Here is a 20,941-nt window from a genome sequence, read left to right as displayed (position 1 = left end):
CAAACAAGTTGGCAATAATCCTCAAGAAATATAAGATCCATATTTAATTCATCTCCCTAACCAAGCTTTATCCTGGCTTTGCAAAACCAAAAGTTAAAGTATCCAGGTATGTATAGTCTTTGGTGTGACTGCAGTTTCCCATATTATGGTCAAACTGAGAAATCAGTTGAGCTCTATATAGAAGAGCATGTCAGATATCACCAGGGGCGAATATTCGGGATGTGTTCTAGGTGTGTGGTGCACGCCTGGCACACCTCGGAATAGCAATATCACCAATATTATATTTTTGCATTTATTCTTGTTAAAGACTCCCCTGTTTGTTTCCTGGCTTTGTGTGATTCCCATTTTAAACGCAATATACTAATGCTTCACGAAGAGGACACTTTTCGATATGTAAACATTGCATCACATATACATACACCTTTTGAGCTCTTTGAACAGACGTACAAATGGTGCAGCGGGTCAAATTCTTAGTGTACCAGTGGTTTTAAACCACCCATAAGGCAATGCAGGGTGAGCGCTGTGACAATAGAACCTAGAAATCGGTGGATTTGATTGATTATTGTGTCAACTAATCTAATTGAATGTTGTCATTTGTCATCAGTTGCTGTTTTTGTTTTCTGAGTTTCATCTGTTTTACATGCATGAAGTGTGAACTTTTTTCACACTTGATGTCTGTAGATGCTGTGTGGTCACTCCTGTACCTCAGTGGGTTTTGGGAGGGAAGTCTTGCTAGAATAAATGATAGGGTTGCAGATTCCCTTTTCACACAGTCTTAGGACAATTGCAAACATCCATGCCCATGGTGGGATTTGAACTTGCAGCCTCTTGGCTGGAGAGTGGACACACTCGGCCAACCAGGCTGGTAAATGTTAGCAAGCCAACTAGTAGTGTGTGCCTTTTTTATTATTAATAACAGTATTACTGTAAAAAACAACACTCAAGAAATAGAACATTAGTTTATCATGATTAAGACCATAGAAAAAGGAATAATTAGTTTGAAGATTAAAGATGGTGTTCCCATCTTTAATCTTCTTCCAGATTCTCCGGACCAGGGCATCTTCCCGACTCCATCCTTTCTCCCTAAGATCCTCTGCCACCTTATCCCTCCATCTGAGTTTGGGCCCGCCTCCTTCCCTCCACCTCCATATGCTACACTTATTTACCAACATACTCCTCACTCCTTCTCTCTACATGACTGAACCACCTCAGCTTGCTTTCTTGTACCTTCTTACCGATCGGTCCCACCTTGATTGTCCCTCTAATGTTGTCATTCCTTATCCTGTCCTTTGTCACATCACTCATCTATCTCAATTCCATCTTCTTCTGTGCTTTTGTTATCGGCCATGTCTCTGCACCATGGAGCATCGCCGGCCTCACCACCAATTTTTACAGCTTTCCTTTCATCTTACAACTCGCTCTCTTGTTGCACAGGACCCCACTCATCTTCCTCCAGTTCATTCAGCAGCATGTTATTCGGTGCTGTATTTCCTCATCCAGGTCACCATTCCTCTCGATGACCGACCCGAGGTACTTGAATTTCTTCCTTGAAGTTAACCTTTCACCCCGGAGTTGTATAATCATATCCTCGTCACTTCCCGTTGATATATATTCGGTCTTTACCCTGTTAATTTTCATGCCTCTCCTCCAATACCTTTCTCCACTCTTCCAGGGTCTTTTCAAGCTTTTCTCAGGATGATTCGCAGAGAACAGTATCATCAGCAAACATCATGCTCCATTGCGCTTCCTTCTTGACGTCCTCCACTAGTACATTTATGACCAGATCAAAGAGGTAGGTGCTCAGAGCTGATCCCTGATCGAGCCCTACGACAATGAGGAACCCCCTCTGTCATGCCGACTCTAGACCTGACCTGAGTTTTCGCTCCCTCATACATCTCCTTCACCAACCTCACGTACTTTTCCGACACCCCTTCTTCCTCATACACCTCCATACCTCTTGTCTGGCCACTCTGTCATATGCCTTTTTCAGGTCTATAAACACCATATGTAGCTCCACCTGCATCTCCCTATATTTCTCCATCAATCGCCTTAGTGCAAATATTGCATCCATTGTCCCTCTTCCTGGCATAAATCCAAACTTCTCCTCACCAATTTTTGTTTCTCGCCGTATCCTTCCTTCAATTACTCTTTCCCATATCTTCAACGTGTGTGACATCAGCTTGATCCCTCTATAGTTGCCACAATCTTGAACATCTCCTTTTCCCATGTAGATTGGAACGAGAATGCTTTTCCTGCATTCCTCTGGTATCTTTTCCTGTTGGGTTATTTTCCTCATCAGATCCCATAACATATATATGCCCTCTCTGCCCAAGCTTCTCCACACTTCTCCAGGTATCTGGTCCGCTCCCACAGCCTATCCATTCTTCGTTTTTCTCAGTGCCCAATACACTTCCTCTCTGCTTATGTTCTGCACTGATCCTTCGTTTGCCTCTTCATCCCCATACCTCTCTCTTGGATTCTCCTCATTTAGTAGATTACGAAAATATTCTTCCCCTCTTCCTCTGATTTTGTCCTCTTGTAGTACTACTCCTGTGGCGTCCTTTATTTGCTTAACTGATGTTATGTCTTTCGAGGCCTTATTCTCTAGCTTTCACTATTCTCAACAACTTAGCTTCACCATCGTTTCTCTCCAGTACTTCATAAACCTCTTCAACTGATGTTATACCGAGCACCTCTTCTCCAATTTTTGTAATATTCCGACTATTTATGTCCCACCATTCTTCCACATCCTCTGGTAACTTCATTCCTTCTCTTCCATTTCTCTTCCAATTTCCACCACTTTATTTTCCTATCTTTCCGCCTATTCTTCTTTTTCTCTTTTATATCACAGTCGACCACAACCAACCTGTGCTGTGCCGCTACACTTTCTCCGTTAATCACTTTACAGTTTTTCACCTCCTTCAGATGTTTCCTTCTGCACATAATATAGTCAATCTGACTCATCCTATCCCCTCTCCTATAAGTTATCAGGTGTCCAACTCTCTTCTTAAACCACGTGTTAGCTATAGCCAGGTCGAAGGCCACAGCATGCTCTACGATTCTTTTACCTTCTTCATTTCCTTCACCACTACTCCAACCCCAGTGCACCCTTTCTTCACCACTTTGTCGCCTTCCTACATGCCTATTCAGGTCTGCTCCGACGATCACTCTCTCACCATCAGGAATTCCCATTACTACCTGGTCTAGTTCTCTCCAGAATGCCTCTTTCTTGTGGAGCGTATCCACACACTATCAGAGCCATGCTTCTTCCGATCTCAAGCTTAACACTCATAACCCAATCGTTCTTCTGGCACACCTCCCAGACTCCACCCTTCAGCTCCTTGTCAATGATGATTCCAACTCTGTTTCTTCCATTCTCATTCACCCCCCTGTAAAACAGTTTATATTCTTCCACCAGCTCCTTTGCTTTATTGCCCTTCCACCTTGTCTCCTGCACGCACAAGATCTTCAGCTTCCTTCTTCTCATCCTGTCTACTATCTACCTACTCTTCTCATTCATTGTACCCACATTCAGCGACCTGATTCTTACTTTACACTCTCTCTTTCTGTTGAACTCGCTTCTTTAGCCAAACCCGTCCTTGGTTCGGTAGCCCAAGCCCACTTCTCACAGTCCTCGGGCGACAGAACTACGCATTGCTTACGGGGGACGCCCTAGCCGTTGTCCTTTCTCGGTTATTCGACATTTCATCCCTGGTTTTGGCATGTGTTTTTACGGCCGGATGCCCTTCCTGACGCCAACCCTCCCCATTTATCCAGGCTTGGGACTGGCACCGAGATGGGCTAACTTGCTCTCCCCAGTGACTGAAGGAGTTTAGTCGCAGAATTTTTAATTTTTTTAACAGTAAAAAAAAATAAAAAGTTTAAAGTTTATTTAACTTGTGAATAAACCTGCAATTCATTGACCACAATGATTTCTTAGAGCATTTTCAAGAATAACAGTTCATGCACTCTTCAGTTGAAAAAGACGTTTGAATTTCATCGTAATTGAAAGAACTCTTTATATCCACTTTTTCCTCTGAGTTAGCCATACTGTGTAACAAATTATCAAAATGCAACATTGTCAAGAAGTATGCTTGCTGCTGTTTGTTTTGTTTTGTAGAAACTATCTTCATCGAATTCCTGATGTATACCCTCAAGGGGTGTACAGGATATGATAGTACTACATGAAAAATTACATCATTACTAACTTCCTATCTACAATTTTCCTCCAAATCAGTCTGTTACCTGTCAAGACTCCATCATTATCAGATCTTATATTTCTATCGTCTAAGGCACTTTGTACCGTATCAATCCACCTATATCTTGGTCTTCCTCTGGGTCGTTTTGCTGCCAATCTGGCAGAGAACACTTGTTTTGCTAATCTTTCCTCACCCATTCTATTTAAGTGACCATACCACCTGAGATTAGCTCTGCTAACACATTCCTGGATGCTGACAATGTCAAGTTCTTTCCTAATATCCTCGTTTTTAATATGATATTGCCATTGATGCGATCTGTTGACACCTATAATCTTTCTCAGGACTCTCATATCTGCGGTCTCTAGTCTTTGGTCAAGTGTTTTACTTCTGACCCAGCTCTCAGATCCATAAGTTAAAATTGGTTTAAACACTGTCTTGTATACAGCTAATTTAGTGTTTTGGCTAATTTCTCTCTTATTCCATATAAATTTATTCAGTTGACTTCCTACCATACCAGCATTGTTGATTCTATTGTCTATTTCCATATGTGTAGAAACTATTATGCTAAAAAATGTGTTTTTAATGAAACCAATAGAAAGTTTTAGTGATTAAATTTTAATTTCATAACATAAAATAACAGTTCATTAGCCTCAGAATTGGTGCAGTGTATATAACATTCCTTCAAGTTAATGAGCCAAGAAATTAGTTTGAATCCTTGTACTAACATCCATTAAATTGTTTAAAAATATTTTCCCACAATTTTGAATCTCTATAATTTTGCTTGAAGTAAATTAATCAGCTTTTATTTATCTTTGAATAAAATAATTTCCTAATGTGATCAGATAAATAATGAATTACTGCAATTTTTATTGCAGTGTTTATGTAATATTTATTTATCTTAGTTTGAATTCTTCTGCTAACACACATTAAATTGCTAAAAAAATATTTTCACACAATTTTTGAATATTTGTAATTTTGTTTGAATATATTAATTGGCTTTTATTTATCTCATAGCTTTCGAGTAAAGGTGTGTCGGGCCTTCTGCTGGATTATGTGACATGTAACCAATTAGATTTGTCAGCTATTGAAAGCATGCAAATAGTCTGTACAAGTTGCAAGGCCAAAGAAAGTGCAGTGGCACGTTGTAGTGATTGTGCTACTTTCCTGTGTACAAATTGTGTTACTGCACACCAGTATATGCGATGCTTTGAAAATCACAAAGTAAGTATTTATTTATTAACCTTGTTTGTATGTTGCCTAGCATTCTTTGATTGCAAAATTATTTCAACTTTACTGAGTTATGTAACTTATCCAGCTTGGTAATTTCTCTAGCTTTTCTTTATGAAGAGAAACTGTTAAATTTGTTAAAATAAAGATTTCTTTGTGCTTTATGAATTGAAATGTCATTATTTATACAGGTTGTTTCTTTTGATGAAATGAAAGCTGCAGGTGATGGTATAACTGTTCATAAGCCTCTCACATGTCCAAATCATGCTGGTGAATTAATGAAATATTATTGTCATACATGTGAGGTAAGAAGAATTAGATTCTAAAGAATTTTTATATGGTAAAAACTTTAGTTATTTTGTGTAAAATTAATAAAGAAGGCACAGCTTAGAGCTAATTTTTGTTGTCTTTCTACTAGAGATTCAAAGATGAGCGAGACAATTGCCATTTTGTGGCATATACTGTCAAGAAGTAATTATTCCCTTTTTCTGAGATGCTATGATAGTCCAAGACAATTACATTTAATTTTCTTAAAATTTTTTTATTAGGTACTCATTAATAAGTTCTGTTCTGTCTTACAAAGTAGTCTTAAAGACATCAATCCCTCTAAATCTTGGTCTTTCTTCAAAATAGTCCATGCTGTTCTAACTTAATCTGGCATATGAGAATACGCCAGATGTTCACTGAGTGTATATATATAAGCAATTAATTGCTTATATATACACTGCTTGGAAAGAAGTCAGTGACCACCTTAGTGGTAGGAGCAAGCAGCCATGATGCCCACCTTAAGATGTAGGACATCCTTTCACTACAGTAACTTCAACCTATGGGGTCTACTTTCTACAATAGCAATCAATGGTAATTTTGGACCATACTTCCTGTAAGCATGTAATGAGGTCCTGGACTGTTGTGGAGGGGGGGGGACATCTTTTGACCTTACCCAATGCCATCCCAGAAATGTACAATAGGGCTGAGATCAAGGCTCTGTGGAGGCCAGCAAAGTATGTGTTCCTGTCCAAACAAACCACGCAGTTACAGCTGGAGTCTTATGACATGGTGCATTTTCTTACTGAAGACAATGGTCGGTTCTGTAGAAATGCCACCAGGAGCATTGCACTGTCCAGAAGGTTCAGCACCACTTGGAGTTCAGTGTTTGTGGCACCATAAACAGAAGTCTGAAGCCAGATCATAATAAACAGGATCATACCATCACATCGGGCTCATACCATTCACAGAATCATACCATTAATCTGGTGTATTCTCATATGCCAGATTAAATTAGATGTTCACTGAGTATCTGCCACATCCATACCTGTCCATCTGCTTGGTATTGTGTGATTGTTGCTCCATACCACAGCTTTCCATGCCTCCATGTCCCACTGTACACACTCCTTGCACCACCAAAGATGACGCTGCATGTTGGTTTGGGTAATGTGGGACTTATATATTGTAGTCCTACCATGGAAACCATGTTGTGAGCCATATTTCTGAATGTTTTTGTGCAGATTTGTTTTCCACTCAATGTCCATAACTCTGCATTCAATGTGTTGGCTGCTGAATGGCACTTTTTACATATTATCCTTTGTAGCACCCTACAGTCATGTTCAGTGAATGTGAAGTCATCCACTGTGGGTTACACTTGTGGTTGACTCTCTACACTTCCATCTCAGTATGGTATGATTAACTGTTGACCTTAGGTGGCCCAGTTTGTCAATAGTTTGCCAAAGAGATAGGTCTGCAACAAACATGCGACTCGTTACATGGCACAATGCACCTTGCTCATGGAGATGACTGTTGACTTCTTTCCAAACAGTGTGTGTGTATGTCTAGCAGATGTCCCAACCCTTGTTGGGACATCTGCTAGACATGTAATTTTATCCCTTAGTTCATCAGGGTTTGAAGGTGGGTTATGGTGGAATACTCATTCCTACAACATATCCCAAACAAAGACATTGAGTGATGTGAGATCAAGGGAATTTGGAAGGTACAGGAATTCTGTGAACCTTGAAATGAGTCTCCTGGGGAAGCGTTCTGATAAATAGGCTCTAGAACCATTATGATGTGTAATAGGTTGCTCCATCCTGTTGGAATACCTGTGCACAAAATGGAAAATTTTTTTGCATGCTGCATTCCTATGCAAATCCTGGTTGAGTGGAACCAACACTTTCTCGATGTAGTGTTTGCTATTCTAGGTCACAGTTACACCACTCTCCTCAATGAAGTGGGGCCCAATTATGCCATGGCTGGAAATCGCTCACCATGCGGTGACCTTCTTGCTGTGAAGAAGTTTCTCTTGTACAAATTCAGGTCTTGAGAAACCAAGACATTTGAGGTTCATCTATTTACATGACCTCTTAGAAGGAAATTCGCTTGATCCGAGAACTACACATCATGGATGAAGGACAGATCTTATAGACATTGGCCAGCTTGCACACACACACAGTATTCCTGTTGTGCAGCATAATCCTTTGCTATTAAATACTGACCCACCTGAATGACATATGAAAAAGTACCGATCTCCTTAAGGATTCTCTGTAGTGACTGCCTCAGTATCCTAAGTTTTACCACTCTTCTACATTGGCTGCATGTTAGAGACTGTATCACTTGCTCCAGCACACACCCATGGTTCTCATTTGTGTCAACAGGTCATGGTCTCTCTGAATGCCCTTTGCATTGCAACAGAATACTCCTGGTACATTGGAACTTCTGGATTAAAGCAACAATGATGCAATTGCTTGGGATATGCTTATGGAAACAACAAACAAACTGCTCGCAAACATGTTGTAGACTTAGACCATTTGCTCTGCCAACTTGGTATGAACAAAAATAATGATCAACAATGTCTTTTCTTCCATGTCAATATCATTGCTTCAGCTAAATGTAATGGTGTAGACTCCACATGTGCTCTTATATTAATGTGTATGCAATCAAAGTTCAGTACCTTTTTTTTTTTTTTTGCCATACTGTATATTTTATAACAGAAATAATGGTAGATGTCAAGTCAAATCTTATTTTAAAATAAAAAATTCCTAATGAATCCAAGAATTTTTTTTTGTAGATTTGTATGTATTTTTTACTAAATACTTTAAGGAAATTACAACGTCAACTAGGATATACACTAAAATAAATTTTAATATACTTCAATATTTCGGCAACGTCACGTTGCCATTTTCAAGAAACTTAAGAACAAGACACGTGCACGCAGGCACAACAAATAGTAAGTGAGGAAGAAGCAGGAAGCTATTATTTCTCCTAAAGTCCTGGTGCCCCCTAGCATGCAATGTTGGTATTCTTGGGCGATTGGGCTGAAGGTCTTCTGATGTAGGTTTCCCAAATTTGAGGCAGTCTCATGCAGCCAAATTTGTTGAGGTTTGGATTGTTTCTTAGGACTGAAGCTGATTCCATGAGAAGCCTTTCATATTTGTATTTACTACGGTGTATTATCGTGGCTTTCTTCCACCGTATTCTATGGCAGATATCCAGCGCATGGTCAGCAAGACCAGTGTGGCTGTATTGGTGAAACCGGATGTAGTCCTTGTGTTCTGAAATTCTGATATTTGCTGTCCTGCCTGTTTGGCCAAAGTAGGACAGCTTACAGCTACAAGGGACCTGGTATACACCAGGTAGGCCTGGGGAGGAGGGGAGATTGGTCTTTAGTAGAGCGGATAAGGGATGCCAATTTTTTATATGGTCTGCAACAAGAAGTTAAGTCATGTTTTTTTAGGATTTTTGTAATTTTTTTCGAGGTTCCTTGGATATAGGGTATGGTGATGGATTTAGAGTAATCCTTGTTGTGAGGAGGGGGGGGGTTGCGGTTTACTGGTTTCAATATTTCTTGGATTTTTTTTTGGGGGGGGGGGAGTAGCCATTGGCTGAGAAAGTGTTGAGAATGTGGTTTAGTTCTGTAGTTAGGGCATTTGTCATTTGAACAGATAAGTATAGCCCTGTTGTGTAGTGTCTTAATGACTCCATATTGTTGCGAGGAGGGGTGGTGGGATTGTTGGTGAATGTATCTGCCTGTATAGGTGGGCTTTCTATAGACTGAGAAAACCAGGGTTCCATCAGGCTGGAGGGTGACTAGTGTGTCTAAGAAAGGAAGGCAGTTGTTTTTTTCTTCTTTTTTTTTGAATTTGATTCTGGGGTGTTGGTTGTTTAAGTGTGTTAGGAAGGAGAGGAGTGCATCGGAGCCATGTGGCCAAATAGTGAACACATCATCAACATAGCGAAGCCAAATGGTTGGTGAGGCAGAGTTTAAGGCTTTCTCTTCAAAACTCTCCATATAAAAGTTGGCGAAGGGTGGGGAGAGTGGAGAACTCATGGCTGTCCCCTCTATTTGTTTGTAGAATTTTCCTTGCCAAACAAAATAGCCTGAGTTCATTGTGAACTGAAATAGGGCTGTGATATCAGGAGGAAATTTAGCATGGATTAACTTTAAGGATTCTTTGAGTGGGACATTTGTGAATAAGGAGGAGACATCAAAACTGACCATTATGTCAGTGTGTTTGAGTGTAAGGTTTCTATGCTGGCTTTGAAGTGTGCCGAGTTTTTTTATGTGTGAAGGTGTGTTGCCAGTATAGTGTGAGAGAGCGTTGGCCAAATGTTTAGCTAGTTTGTATGTTGGGGAATCAATGACATCCACTATGGGACGTAATGGCACATTTTCCTATGTATTTTTGGGAGTCCATAAATATGGGTAGTGGGTATGGAGTTAAATGGTTTTAATCTGTTTGTGATTTCCACAGGCCAAGAAGTGACCTTCTTAAGGAGCCTGTGGAGTTTTCTAATTTGTGAGTTGGTAGGATTGTACTCGATAGGGAGGTAAGTAGACCAATCTAACAATAGAGCGCTCAACTTACCTGTGTAATCCTTTTAATAAATTTAGTTTAATCCTTTATCCAAGTGTTTGCAAACAAAGTTTGCGCCTGAAAGTATCTTCAGGACTGGGGTAAAGTGGTACAACACATCTCCTTGCAGATATGTCTATGCATTAAGGGAAGGGCCACTACCCAGACTAGTTTCGACCTTTATTGAGGTCTCATCAGTGGGAGCCAGGTCCAAGTGGAGATACCAGCCAGAAGCATTAGCAAGGTCATCTCCTCCTATAGGAGCTGCCAAACGGTGTGCCACCTTTTTATTAAATTACTCTGGATTCGGAGACAGATGTTGAAAGTTTATTTTTCACTTGGTCAGACTATAATAAATTTAGTTTAATCCTTTATCCACTTTGTACCACTTTATCCCAGTTCTGAAGATACTTTCAGGTGCAAACTTTGTTTGCACACACTTGGATAAAGGATTAAACTAAATTTATTATAGTCTGACCAAGTGAAAAATAAACTTTCAACTTTGTCTCTGAATCCAGAGTAATTTAATAAAAAGGTGGCACACCGTTTGGCAGCTCCTATAGGAGGAGATGACCTTGCTAATGCTTCTGGCTGGTATCTCCACTTGGGCCTGGCTCCCACTGAAGAGACCTCAATAAAGGTCGAAACTAGTCTGGGTAGTAGCCCTTCCCTTAATGCATAACATTATACATATCTGCAAGGAGATGATTTATTTTGCATTATGGGAGATACTGATAGAAGTTAGCTTGCTCCACGTTTGCAAGGAGTTGCCTGGTGTTCTACCACTTTACCCCAGTCCTGAAGATACTTTCAGGCACAAACTTTGTTTGCACACACTTGGATAAAGGATTAAACTAAATTTATTATAGTCTGACCAAGTGAAAAATATACTTTGTAATCCTTTTAGATAAGCAAAACTGTGGCATTCCCTTTCTCAGCTTTGGTGATTATTATTATCTTGTTTTTCTTTAATTCTAGTAGAGATTTAATTTTCTTACTGGGCATGTTGGCTTTTGTTGGTTTAGCTTTGGTCAGAACACAAGCCAGATCCAGTCTAATATCGTTGGTGACGTGGTTTGGAAGGTGTTGTATCCCGCGTTCAATTCGTATCATAATATCTTCAGCAGGTATTTTTCTGGGCACAATGGCGAAGTTGTGGCCACATGCAAGGGCATCCAGTGCTTCAGGTTTCACACTAAATGACAAAAGGTTGACTACCGTTTCGGTAGGAAGTTGTGGTTTCGAGATAGAGTTCCTACCGAAACGGTAGTCAACCTTTCGTTGACGCTGAGCAAGGCTTGGCTGGCACGATTATAAATACAAAGAGCCTTTTGTGAAGAGGCTCCTTAAGGAAGTCACTTCTTGGCCTGTGGAAATCACTAACAAATTAAAACCATTTAACTCCATATCCCCCAGTATTTATGGACTCCCAAATATACATAAGGAAAATGTGCCTTTATGTCCCATAGTGGATGGCATTGATTCCCCCACATACAAACTAGCTAAACATTTGGCCAAAGCTCTCTCATGCTATACTGGCAACACACCTTCACACATACAACAACTCAGCCCATTTCAAAGCCAGCATAGAAAACCTTACACTCAAACACACTGACATAATGGTCAGTTTTGATGTCTCCTCCTTATTCACAAATGTCCCACTCAAAGAATCCTTAAAGTTAATTCATGCTAAATTTCCTCCTGATATCACAGCCTTATTTCAGTTCACAATGAACTCAGGCTATTTTGTTTGGCAAGGAAAATTCTACAAACAAATAGAGGGGACAGCCATGGGTTTTCCACCTCTCCCCACCCTTGGCCAACTTTTATATGGAGACTTTTGAAGAGAAAGCCTTATACTCTGCCTCACCAACCATTTGGCTTCACTATGTTGATGCTGTGTTCGCTATTTGGCCACATGGCTCCGATGCACTTAAACAACCAACACCCCAGAATCAAATTCAAAAAAAAGAAGAAAAAAACAACTGCCTTCCTTTCTTAGACACACTAGTCACCCGCCAGTCTGATGGAACCTTGGTTTTCTCAGTCTGTAGAAAACCCACCCATACAGGCAGATACATTCACCAACAATCCCACCACCCCTCCTCGCAACAATATGGAGTCATTAAGACACTACACAACAGGGCTATACTTATCTGTTCAAATGACAACGCCCTAACTACATAACTAAACCACATTCTCAACACTTTCTCAGCCAATGGCTACTCCCCCCCCCCAAAAAAAATCCAAGAAATATTGAAACCAGTAAACCGCACCCCCCCCCCCCTCTTCACAACAAGGATTACTAAATCCATCACCATACCCTATATCCAAGGCGCCTCATAAAAAATTACAAAAATCCTAAAAAAACATGACTTAACTTCTTGTTACAGACCATATAAAAAATTGGCATCCCTTATCCGCTCTACTAAAGACCAACCTCCCCTCCTCCCCAGACCTACCTGGTGTATACCAGGTCCCTTGTAGCTGTAAGCTGTCCTACTTTGGCCAAACAGGCAGGACAGCAAATATCAGAATTTCAGAACACAAGGACTACATCCGGTTTCACCAGTACAGCCACTGTGGTCTTGCTGACCATGCGCTGGATACCTGCCATAGAATACGATGGAAAAAAGCCACGATAATACATGGTAGTAAATACAAATATGAAAGGCTTTTCATGGAATCAGCTTTAGTCCTAAGAAACAATCCAAACCTCAACAAATTTGGCTGCATGAGACTACCTCAAATTTGGGAAACCTACATCAGAAGACCTTCAGCCCATTCGCCCAAGAATACCAACATTGCCTGCTAGGGGGCACCATCAGGACTTTAGGAGAAATAATAGCTTCCTGCTTCTTCCTCACTTACTATTTGTTGTGCCTGCATGCACGTGTCTTGTTAAGTTTCTTGAAAATGGCAACGTGACGTTGCCGAAATATTGAAGTTTATTAAAATTTATTTTAATGTATATCCTAGTTGAAGTTGTAATTTCCTTAAATTATTTAGTAAAAAATGCATAACCAACGGCTAAGCCTTTCCACGAGAATTGTATGTATTTTATTGCTAGTTTTCTTTGGGAGAGAAGAAAGGAATATTCAATTTCACGTTTATTCCTTGATCACTCATCACCTGAAATTTGGCACCATGTCGCCCCCAAAAAATTGCTCTTGGTTGCTTTTGGACCAGTTTTTATTAATGTTTAATTTATGCTTTTTAAGTACCTCATACCATCTTATGTAAAATTCTAGAATTCTATATGTTGCTTCCTAGAAAAAAAGCTTCCATTTGTTCTCATTTTCTTTTTTAAGGTGGTTTTATCATCGTTGAAGATCCTGTGTTCACGGTGTTTCCCTGAACTTCCTTATGTTTAATCTCCAATCTTTGATCAAGTGTTGTTTGTTGTTAGCATATGGAAATGAGTGCAGGGTTAAGTTTTGTTTGTATACTTTTTTGTTTCCATAAATAGCACTGAAAAACTAGCTCAAGATATGAAAACAGAGTTGGTAAAGATGAGGTAAGAGATTAAATGTATGAGGAATGAACTAAGGAGAATTGTCGATTTGCATGGAAATGTGAGCAAGAATGGGATGAAGATATGAGAGAAATATTGAATGATTTGAGAGCCGCAACGTACGGAGATTTGATAAGAGGTGAGGTGAGTGAAAAGGTGCATGAGGTCTGTTTTCAAGGAGGTAGAATGAGCAGGGTGGTTGAAGCATTGGATAAGAGGAGTATGCAAGCAAAAGAGTTGGTAGTGGTTGTTAGTACAAATGATTTGACTGGTAAAGATTATAAGAAGGGACGGCATGAAGCTGTTAAGGAGTGTGAAAGATAGCAGTGTGGTATGTAAGGTTGTCAGCATGTTGCCCAGGTATGATAATGATGAATTGAGAAAGCGAGCGAAGATTATGAATGGTTTGCTAGCAGAATTGGGTGAGGAGAAAGGAGTTCATTTTGTGAATATGTGAGATGAGTTTGACGGAATGAATTTCTTGAGTTTTTAAAGGAAAACGGCAATTTGGGATTTAGCCGACCAAATTGTATTCTTATTGGTTAAACCAAAATAAAAAATGATGGTACAAGATGACAAAATTTCATGCCGGCTGGGGTGCCGCCCGGTTAAACAAGGCCCCCATTGTTTTCGCCAGGGAACCAGGGCGAACAGCGAAAAGTCAGCTACTGGAACAAATCTGAAAACAAACCCCAACTCAACATCACCAGAGTTAAAGATCGGTACTATCAACATAAGAAGCCTGAATGGCAAAGAAATGGAGCTAGCTGAAGAATTAGATAAGTACCAGATCGACATAATAGGGGTGACTGAAACAAAAAAGACCAAAACTGGTGAGATCTTTCTGAGCAATAAATACAAAATGTTATATTCAGGCAATGACAATCAAGGAAAAGGAGTAGCCATAGTATTCAACACAAAATATGAGGCTAATCATCTTGAATGGCAGTCAGTCTCAAGTAGAGTAATGTGGGCAAATATGAGAATGGTGAACTGGACAATGAGACTTATTTGTGCCTATGGTCGCACAGAAGGTTCTACTAAGGAAGAAGTGGAGGAATTTTTTGAGGCTTTAGAAAAAGCAACTGACACAATGAAAAAGGAAAAGTTGGTCCTTGTTGGGGATCTAAATAGCAGAGTAGGAAATGATTGTGAGACATATAAAAATATTTTGGGAAAATTTGAAGAAAAGAGCAAAGCTAATCATAATGGCAAATATCTGTTGGATTTCTGCTCAGGACATGGACTGGTTATTACTAACACCATGTTCCAACATAAAAATGTGCACAAATTCACATGGAGAGAAGAGGCTAGGAATAAGAAAAGTCTCTTTGACTATGTTATTTTTGATAGTGATGTTTTCTCCCTGGTGCTGGACACCAGAGTGTACAGAGGATTTGAAATTGGAAGTGATCACTATTTAGTCTTGAGCAGGATAAAATTGAATTTCATATTGAAAAGAATAACATGTAAGAAAGTTTTAAAGCGAATAAAAGTTGAGCAGCTCTCAAGATGTGAGCTGTAGACTAAAATACACAAAGATTAAGTTTGAGAACAGGAATCAAACCTTGGAGATTCAGTGGCAAACTCTGAAGAAAACATTGATTGATTCTGCCAGAGAGGCATGTGGTGAGGTTGTGTGCAAGGATAAAAAAATCAGAACTCCCTGGTGGACACAGGAAGTTAAAGAGGCAGTGAAGGAAAAGAAGAAAGCATATTAAACGTTCTTGGCGAATAAGTCAGCTTTTACTCTTACAGAATACAGAGACAAATGTAAGAAAGCTAAACAGTGTGTAAAACTAGCTAAACAAAAGTCATGGGAGGACTTTGGCAAGAATAAAAAAAAATAAATATCAAGAAGGTGGCAAAATATTCTGGAGGTTGTTGAAGAAGCTTAGAAATGGAGGAAAGAGTGCTGTAAAAGGAGTTAGAGATGATAAAGGTGACATGAAAACAGGAGAAAAAGATATCCTTGAAGTATGGAGTAATTACTTTGAAAAACTGCTAAATGAAACAAGCAGTGATGACAGCACAGTGATAAAAAAAACTCTGACCAGGCATGCAGTTAGGAATACATATCCATACTTGAAGTAGAAAAAGCCATCAGATGCTTGAAATGTGGAAAGGCAGCAGGAGTAGATGATATTCGACCAGAAATGCTGAAGTATGGTGGTATAAAAGTCTTACAGTGGCTGCACTGCATAGTTCAGAAAGCCTGGACTGAGGGACGAATTCCCGATGATTGGAGTAGAGCTCTCATAGTACCCATATATAAAAAGGGAAATAAAACTGCATGTGAGAATTACAGAGGTATTTCCCTACTGAGTGTTCCTGGCAAGATCTATGCAAGTATTCTTGAGAAACGGTTGAGAAGAATTGTGGAAGAAAAGCTTGGTGAAGAACAAGCTGGATTCAGGCCAAATAGAGGCTGTCAGGATCAGATCTTCACTTTACGACAAATAGTTGAGAAAGCATGGGAATATAACAAAGATCTGTATTTAAGTTTTGTCGATTTGGAAAAGGCATATGACAAGGTACCAAGAGAGAAGCTATTCAGTAAGCTACAGTTATATGGTGTCAATGGGACATTATATCAAGCAATACTTAGTCTTTATTTGAGTTGTAAGTCAGCAGTTAGATGAAGGAAGTACAGGAAGATGGTTTAATATTAAATCTGGTGTTAGACAAGGATGTACATTATCCCCTCTGTTATTCATTATCTATATGGATCACATTATGAAGGAAAGTGGTATTAAACCTGATATCAAGATTGGAGATGTGAATGTCAGCTCTTTGCTTTATGCAGATGATGTTATACTTCTAAATAAATCCACTACAAGTCTGCAAGATTCTCTGACTAAATTGAATAGCTGTTGTAATAGATATGGTATGAAGGTCAGCAATAAAAAGACAAAGACAATGAAAATAGGCAGAATCATTGAAAATGTCAACTGTGTTGTGAATGGAGAACCTGTGGAATAAGTAAAACATTTCAGTTACTTAGGCACGATTTTTACTGAAGATGGTAAATTAAATATAGAAATAGACAACAGAATCAGCAAAGCTGGTATGGTGGGAAGTCAATTGAATAAATTCATATGGAATAAGAGAGAAATTAGTCGGAACACTAAATTAGCTGTATACAAGACGGTGTTCAAACCAGTTTTAACTTATGGATCTGAGAGTTGGGTCAGAAGTAAAACACTTGACTAAAGACTAGAGACCGCAGATATGAGAGTCCTGAGAAAGATTATAGGCGTGAACAGATGGCATCAATGGCAATATCATATTAAAAATGAGGATATTAGGAAAGAACTTGACATTATCAGCATCCAGGAATTGGTTAGCAGAGCCAATCTCAGAAGGTATGGTCACTTAAATAGAATGGGAGAGGAAAGATTAGCAAAACAAGTGTTCTCTGCCAGGTTGGCAGGAAAACGACCCAGAGGAAGACCAAGATATAGGTGGATTGATACGGTACAAAGTGCGTTAGACGATAGAAATATAAGATCTGATAATGTTGGAGTCTTGACAAGTAACAGACTGATTTGGAGGAAAATTGTAGATAGGAAGTTAGTAATGATGTAAATTTTTCATGTAGTACTGTCATATCCTGTACACCCCTTGAGGGTACATGGCAGGAATTTGATGATGAGTACTTTAAAACTGGTGTGAGATCACCTATCTGCTTATTGGTAGCCTGGAGTGGCTGAAAAAGTTAATTTGCTCACCAGAGCATGGTTTCCCGATTATGCTAACCCTCTTACAATAATATACTGAAGATATTTAAAACATTTCAGTAGGAGTCATAAAAAAAAATTCACAATTTTGAATTTAGTTAACCCTACTCACTAGTGACATACATTTATCAGACTTGAAAGTGGGCAAACATGTATTGCTAAAACATAAGGTGTGTTTAGATGATTTCAGAATCTCGTAAATGCTGGTCAGGGTCTTGTTTTCTCATACAACTGTAAGAATATTTTCCAGTTATATTTCTAAAAGAAATTTTGGATCTGGTCAATTTAAAAGTTTTTGTTTTTAATGCTATGACTAACTTTTACATGTATAAATATAAATGTTGAAGCAGATATGTTAATTACTTATTTGTCTGTGAAGAAAACAATTCGTGCATTTTATAAGTAATGCAAGACTATTTATTATTTTTTGTTTTATTATTGGTATATATTTTGCTGAATTTTCACTTCAACTTAGGTTTTGAATCGCTTTTTTTTTTTTATTTTTTTATTTTTTTTAATTTTTTTTTTTTTATGTGCTTTCACCCACAAAAGGTTTTCTGTATAAACCTATATGTTAGTACCATGGATGGACTGAGGATTTTTCTTTTTTTTTTCTTTTAATTTTATATCTTTTTAAAATTTTTTACATAGACTGGAAACCCTGCTCTAATGACCATACTTTTTTGTAATTTTTTATAAACATGTTTTTAAGCCAATTCGGTAAGTTGAAGGGGGGGGGGTGTCTGACACCAGGCACAAAAATTCATCTCCCACTTAAAGTGAATTTCAAACATCTGTGGTCATGGTGGGATTCAAACTCACAGCTTCTAAACTTCCAGTCTTCTAAATTTCAACTCTCTATCTACCACCACCTCTAAATTCCTAGCTTCGTTTATTCCTTGGAGTACAGTTCCATCAATGTGGTACATAGCTTGTAATCTATTTATCCCAAAATGCATAACTGCATTTCTCAACATTAAACTGACACCCATTATCTTTTGTTCATAGTGACAGCTTATTTAAATCATCCTGTAAGCTCTCCACATTCCCTTGATTCACTGTTACTCTCCTAAATTTGCATCATTAGCAAACAACTGAATATTTATTTTCAGGTTATTTCCTATATCGTTAATGTATAAATTAAACAATAGTAGTTTTAACACTAAGTGAGCCTGTGTAGCTCAACGGATGTGGCGTTTGCACACTGCCGCGCTTGGCCGCACGAAGGAAGACTTGGTTTTGAGTCTAGTCGGCGACTAGAGGAAATTTTTCTAAGCCTTTTTTCGACCGGTTCCCGAGTTAGTCGATCTCTGGCACGGGCAAGCAGGTTTTTCCTCCCGGAAACTCGGGTTTTTCATCCTGTAAACTCGAGAAAATCGACCGTAGAACCCACATTATTTCAGACATTAAAAAAAAAAAAAAAAAAAATGTTGTGTTAGGGACCACGAGATGGCGGCACATTTGAGCCGTCTCTCTTCACTGCGTACCGCTTAATTAGTGATAGCCTTGGGCCATCTGTATCTGATTGGGTACCAGTGGAGATTGAACTGCCCACTCAGTCTCCAAAAGTTAGATAGGGCTAAATGGCCTCGCCTACTCCCGTATACGGGAATAAAAAGGCGTTAGCTGATTTTTTTATTTTTTATTTTTTATTTTTTATTTTATTTTATTTTTTTTTTTAACACAAACTTGCAGCAGACCACTGGTCATGAGCTTTATACAAATCCCCCTTTCCATGAAACACAGGTTATAAGTCCACAAACTCTATATTATTCCTTCTGCACAACCTATGTATTAATTTGTTTGCTATCAATGCCCTCCTCAGTTTGCTTCTATCATAGCGTGGCAGGAAACTTACAATTTTTACCTTCTTGCTCTTCATTTTGCTTCGTCCAACATCTCCTTCACACCTCTTTTATAAAATATCTTTCAGATCATTAATGCAAACTAAGACAGTTAATTCTTTTGTCTTACATTTTTGCATCTGGATGGCATGACTAATATTAATTTTTGTCTGGAAACATGATTTTGTTATACATTTGTAAAGTATTCCTCTGATCATTGAGTCCCTGTACATAATTTTTTTCTTACCATGTTTTTCTTGTTTGTTGATATGATCTCAATTTTTACCTCTGACCATCTGCTTCTTTCCCCCGTCAGTCTCTTGCTGCTTCTGCAACTTCTAGATTTTGCACTTTGTCCTGTGAAGGATAACATTCAAACATGCTATTTCCTTATTTATGTCATTCGTTCTCCTGCATTTCCACTGCTACATGCTCAATATTAATTCCAACATTGTTTTCTATTTTACCAGTGATACTGTCTGTTCTACTTGCATTTGCTTCATTTTCGCCATTGCTGTCGAAACACTTAATACAGACTTGTTCAGCTGTTTCCCTTTCCTTTTATAAATTCTTTAATTTTTGCGACAAATACATCTCTCGCACATTGTACAACAACACGCAAATTCAAATCGCACATCTTTGCCACCATTGTTCTACCATGCATTGACACCATAATTGTACTAAACAAAATTGTACTGAAGTACAATATTGTATTTAACAACATTGTACTTAAACGGCAAATCTGAAAATACACCCAACTCAACATCACCAGAGTTAAAGATCAGTAAGAAGCCTGAATGGCAAAGAAATGGATCTAGCTGAGGAATTAGATAAGTACCAGATCGACATTTTAGGGGTGGCTGAAACAAAAAAGACAAAAACTGGTGAGATCTTTCTGAGCAATAAATACAAAATGTTATATTCAGGTAATGACAATCAAAGAAAAGGAGTAGCCATAGTATTCAACACAAAATATGATGCTCATTTTCTTGAATGGCAGGCAGTCTCAAATAGAGTAAAGTGGGCAAATATGAGAATGGGGAACTGGACAATGAGACTTATTTGTGCCTATGGTTCCACAGAAGGTTCTACTAAGGTAAAAGTGGAGGAATATTTTGAGGCTTTAGAAAAAGCAACTGACACAATGAAAAAGGTAAAATTGGTCCTTGTTGGGGATCTAAATAGCAGAGTAGGAAATGATTGTGAGACATACAAAAATATTTTGGGAAAATTTGGAGAAAAGAGCAAAGCTAATAATAATGGCAAATACCTATTTTGGATTTCTGCTCAGGACATGGTTATTACTAACACCATGTTCAACATGAAAATGTGCACAAATTCACATGGAGAGAAGAGGCTAGGAATAAGAAAAGTCTCATTGACTATGTTATTGTTGATAGTGATGTTTTCTCCCTGGTGCTGGACACCAGAGTGTACAGAGGATTTGAAATTGGAAGTGATCACTATTTAGTCTTGAGCAGGATAAAATTGAATTTCATATTGAAAAGAATGACATGTAAGAAAGTTTTAAAGCGAATAAAAGTTGAGCAGCTCTCAGATGTGAACTGTAGAC

General features: G+C 38.7%; 1 protein-coding gene across 2 annotated transcripts in view; it reads left to right on the top strand.

Annotated features, from left to right (window-relative positions):
• LOC150099939 (protein meiotic P26-like) overlaps positions 1–20,941 on the top strand; it is a 277,051-nt gene that overhangs the window by 60,551 nt on the left and 195,559 nt on the right. For both annotated transcript variants that reach the window (XM_090402559.1, XM_090402558.1), the window contains exons 3-4: positions 5,214–5,420; positions 5,618–5,731. In XM_090402559.1, the coding sequence (XP_090258685.1) occupies positions 5,214–5,420; positions 5,618–5,731 (321 nt within the window). The remainder of the gene's footprint in view (positions 1–5,213; positions 5,421–5,617; positions 5,732–20,941) is intronic.

This window comes from Typopeltis vanoorti, chromosome 13 (genome assembly GCF_054136105.1).
Source record: "Typopeltis vanoorti isolate ZY-2024b chromosome 13, IOZ_Tvanoo_1.0, whole genome shotgun sequence".
Taxonomy (NCBI): domain Eukaryota; kingdom Metazoa; phylum Arthropoda; class Arachnida; order Uropygi; family Thelyphonidae; genus Typopeltis; species Typopeltis vanoorti.
Note: the sequence above shows the minus strand (reverse complement) of the source record. Positions and strands in the feature narration are given on the sequence as shown.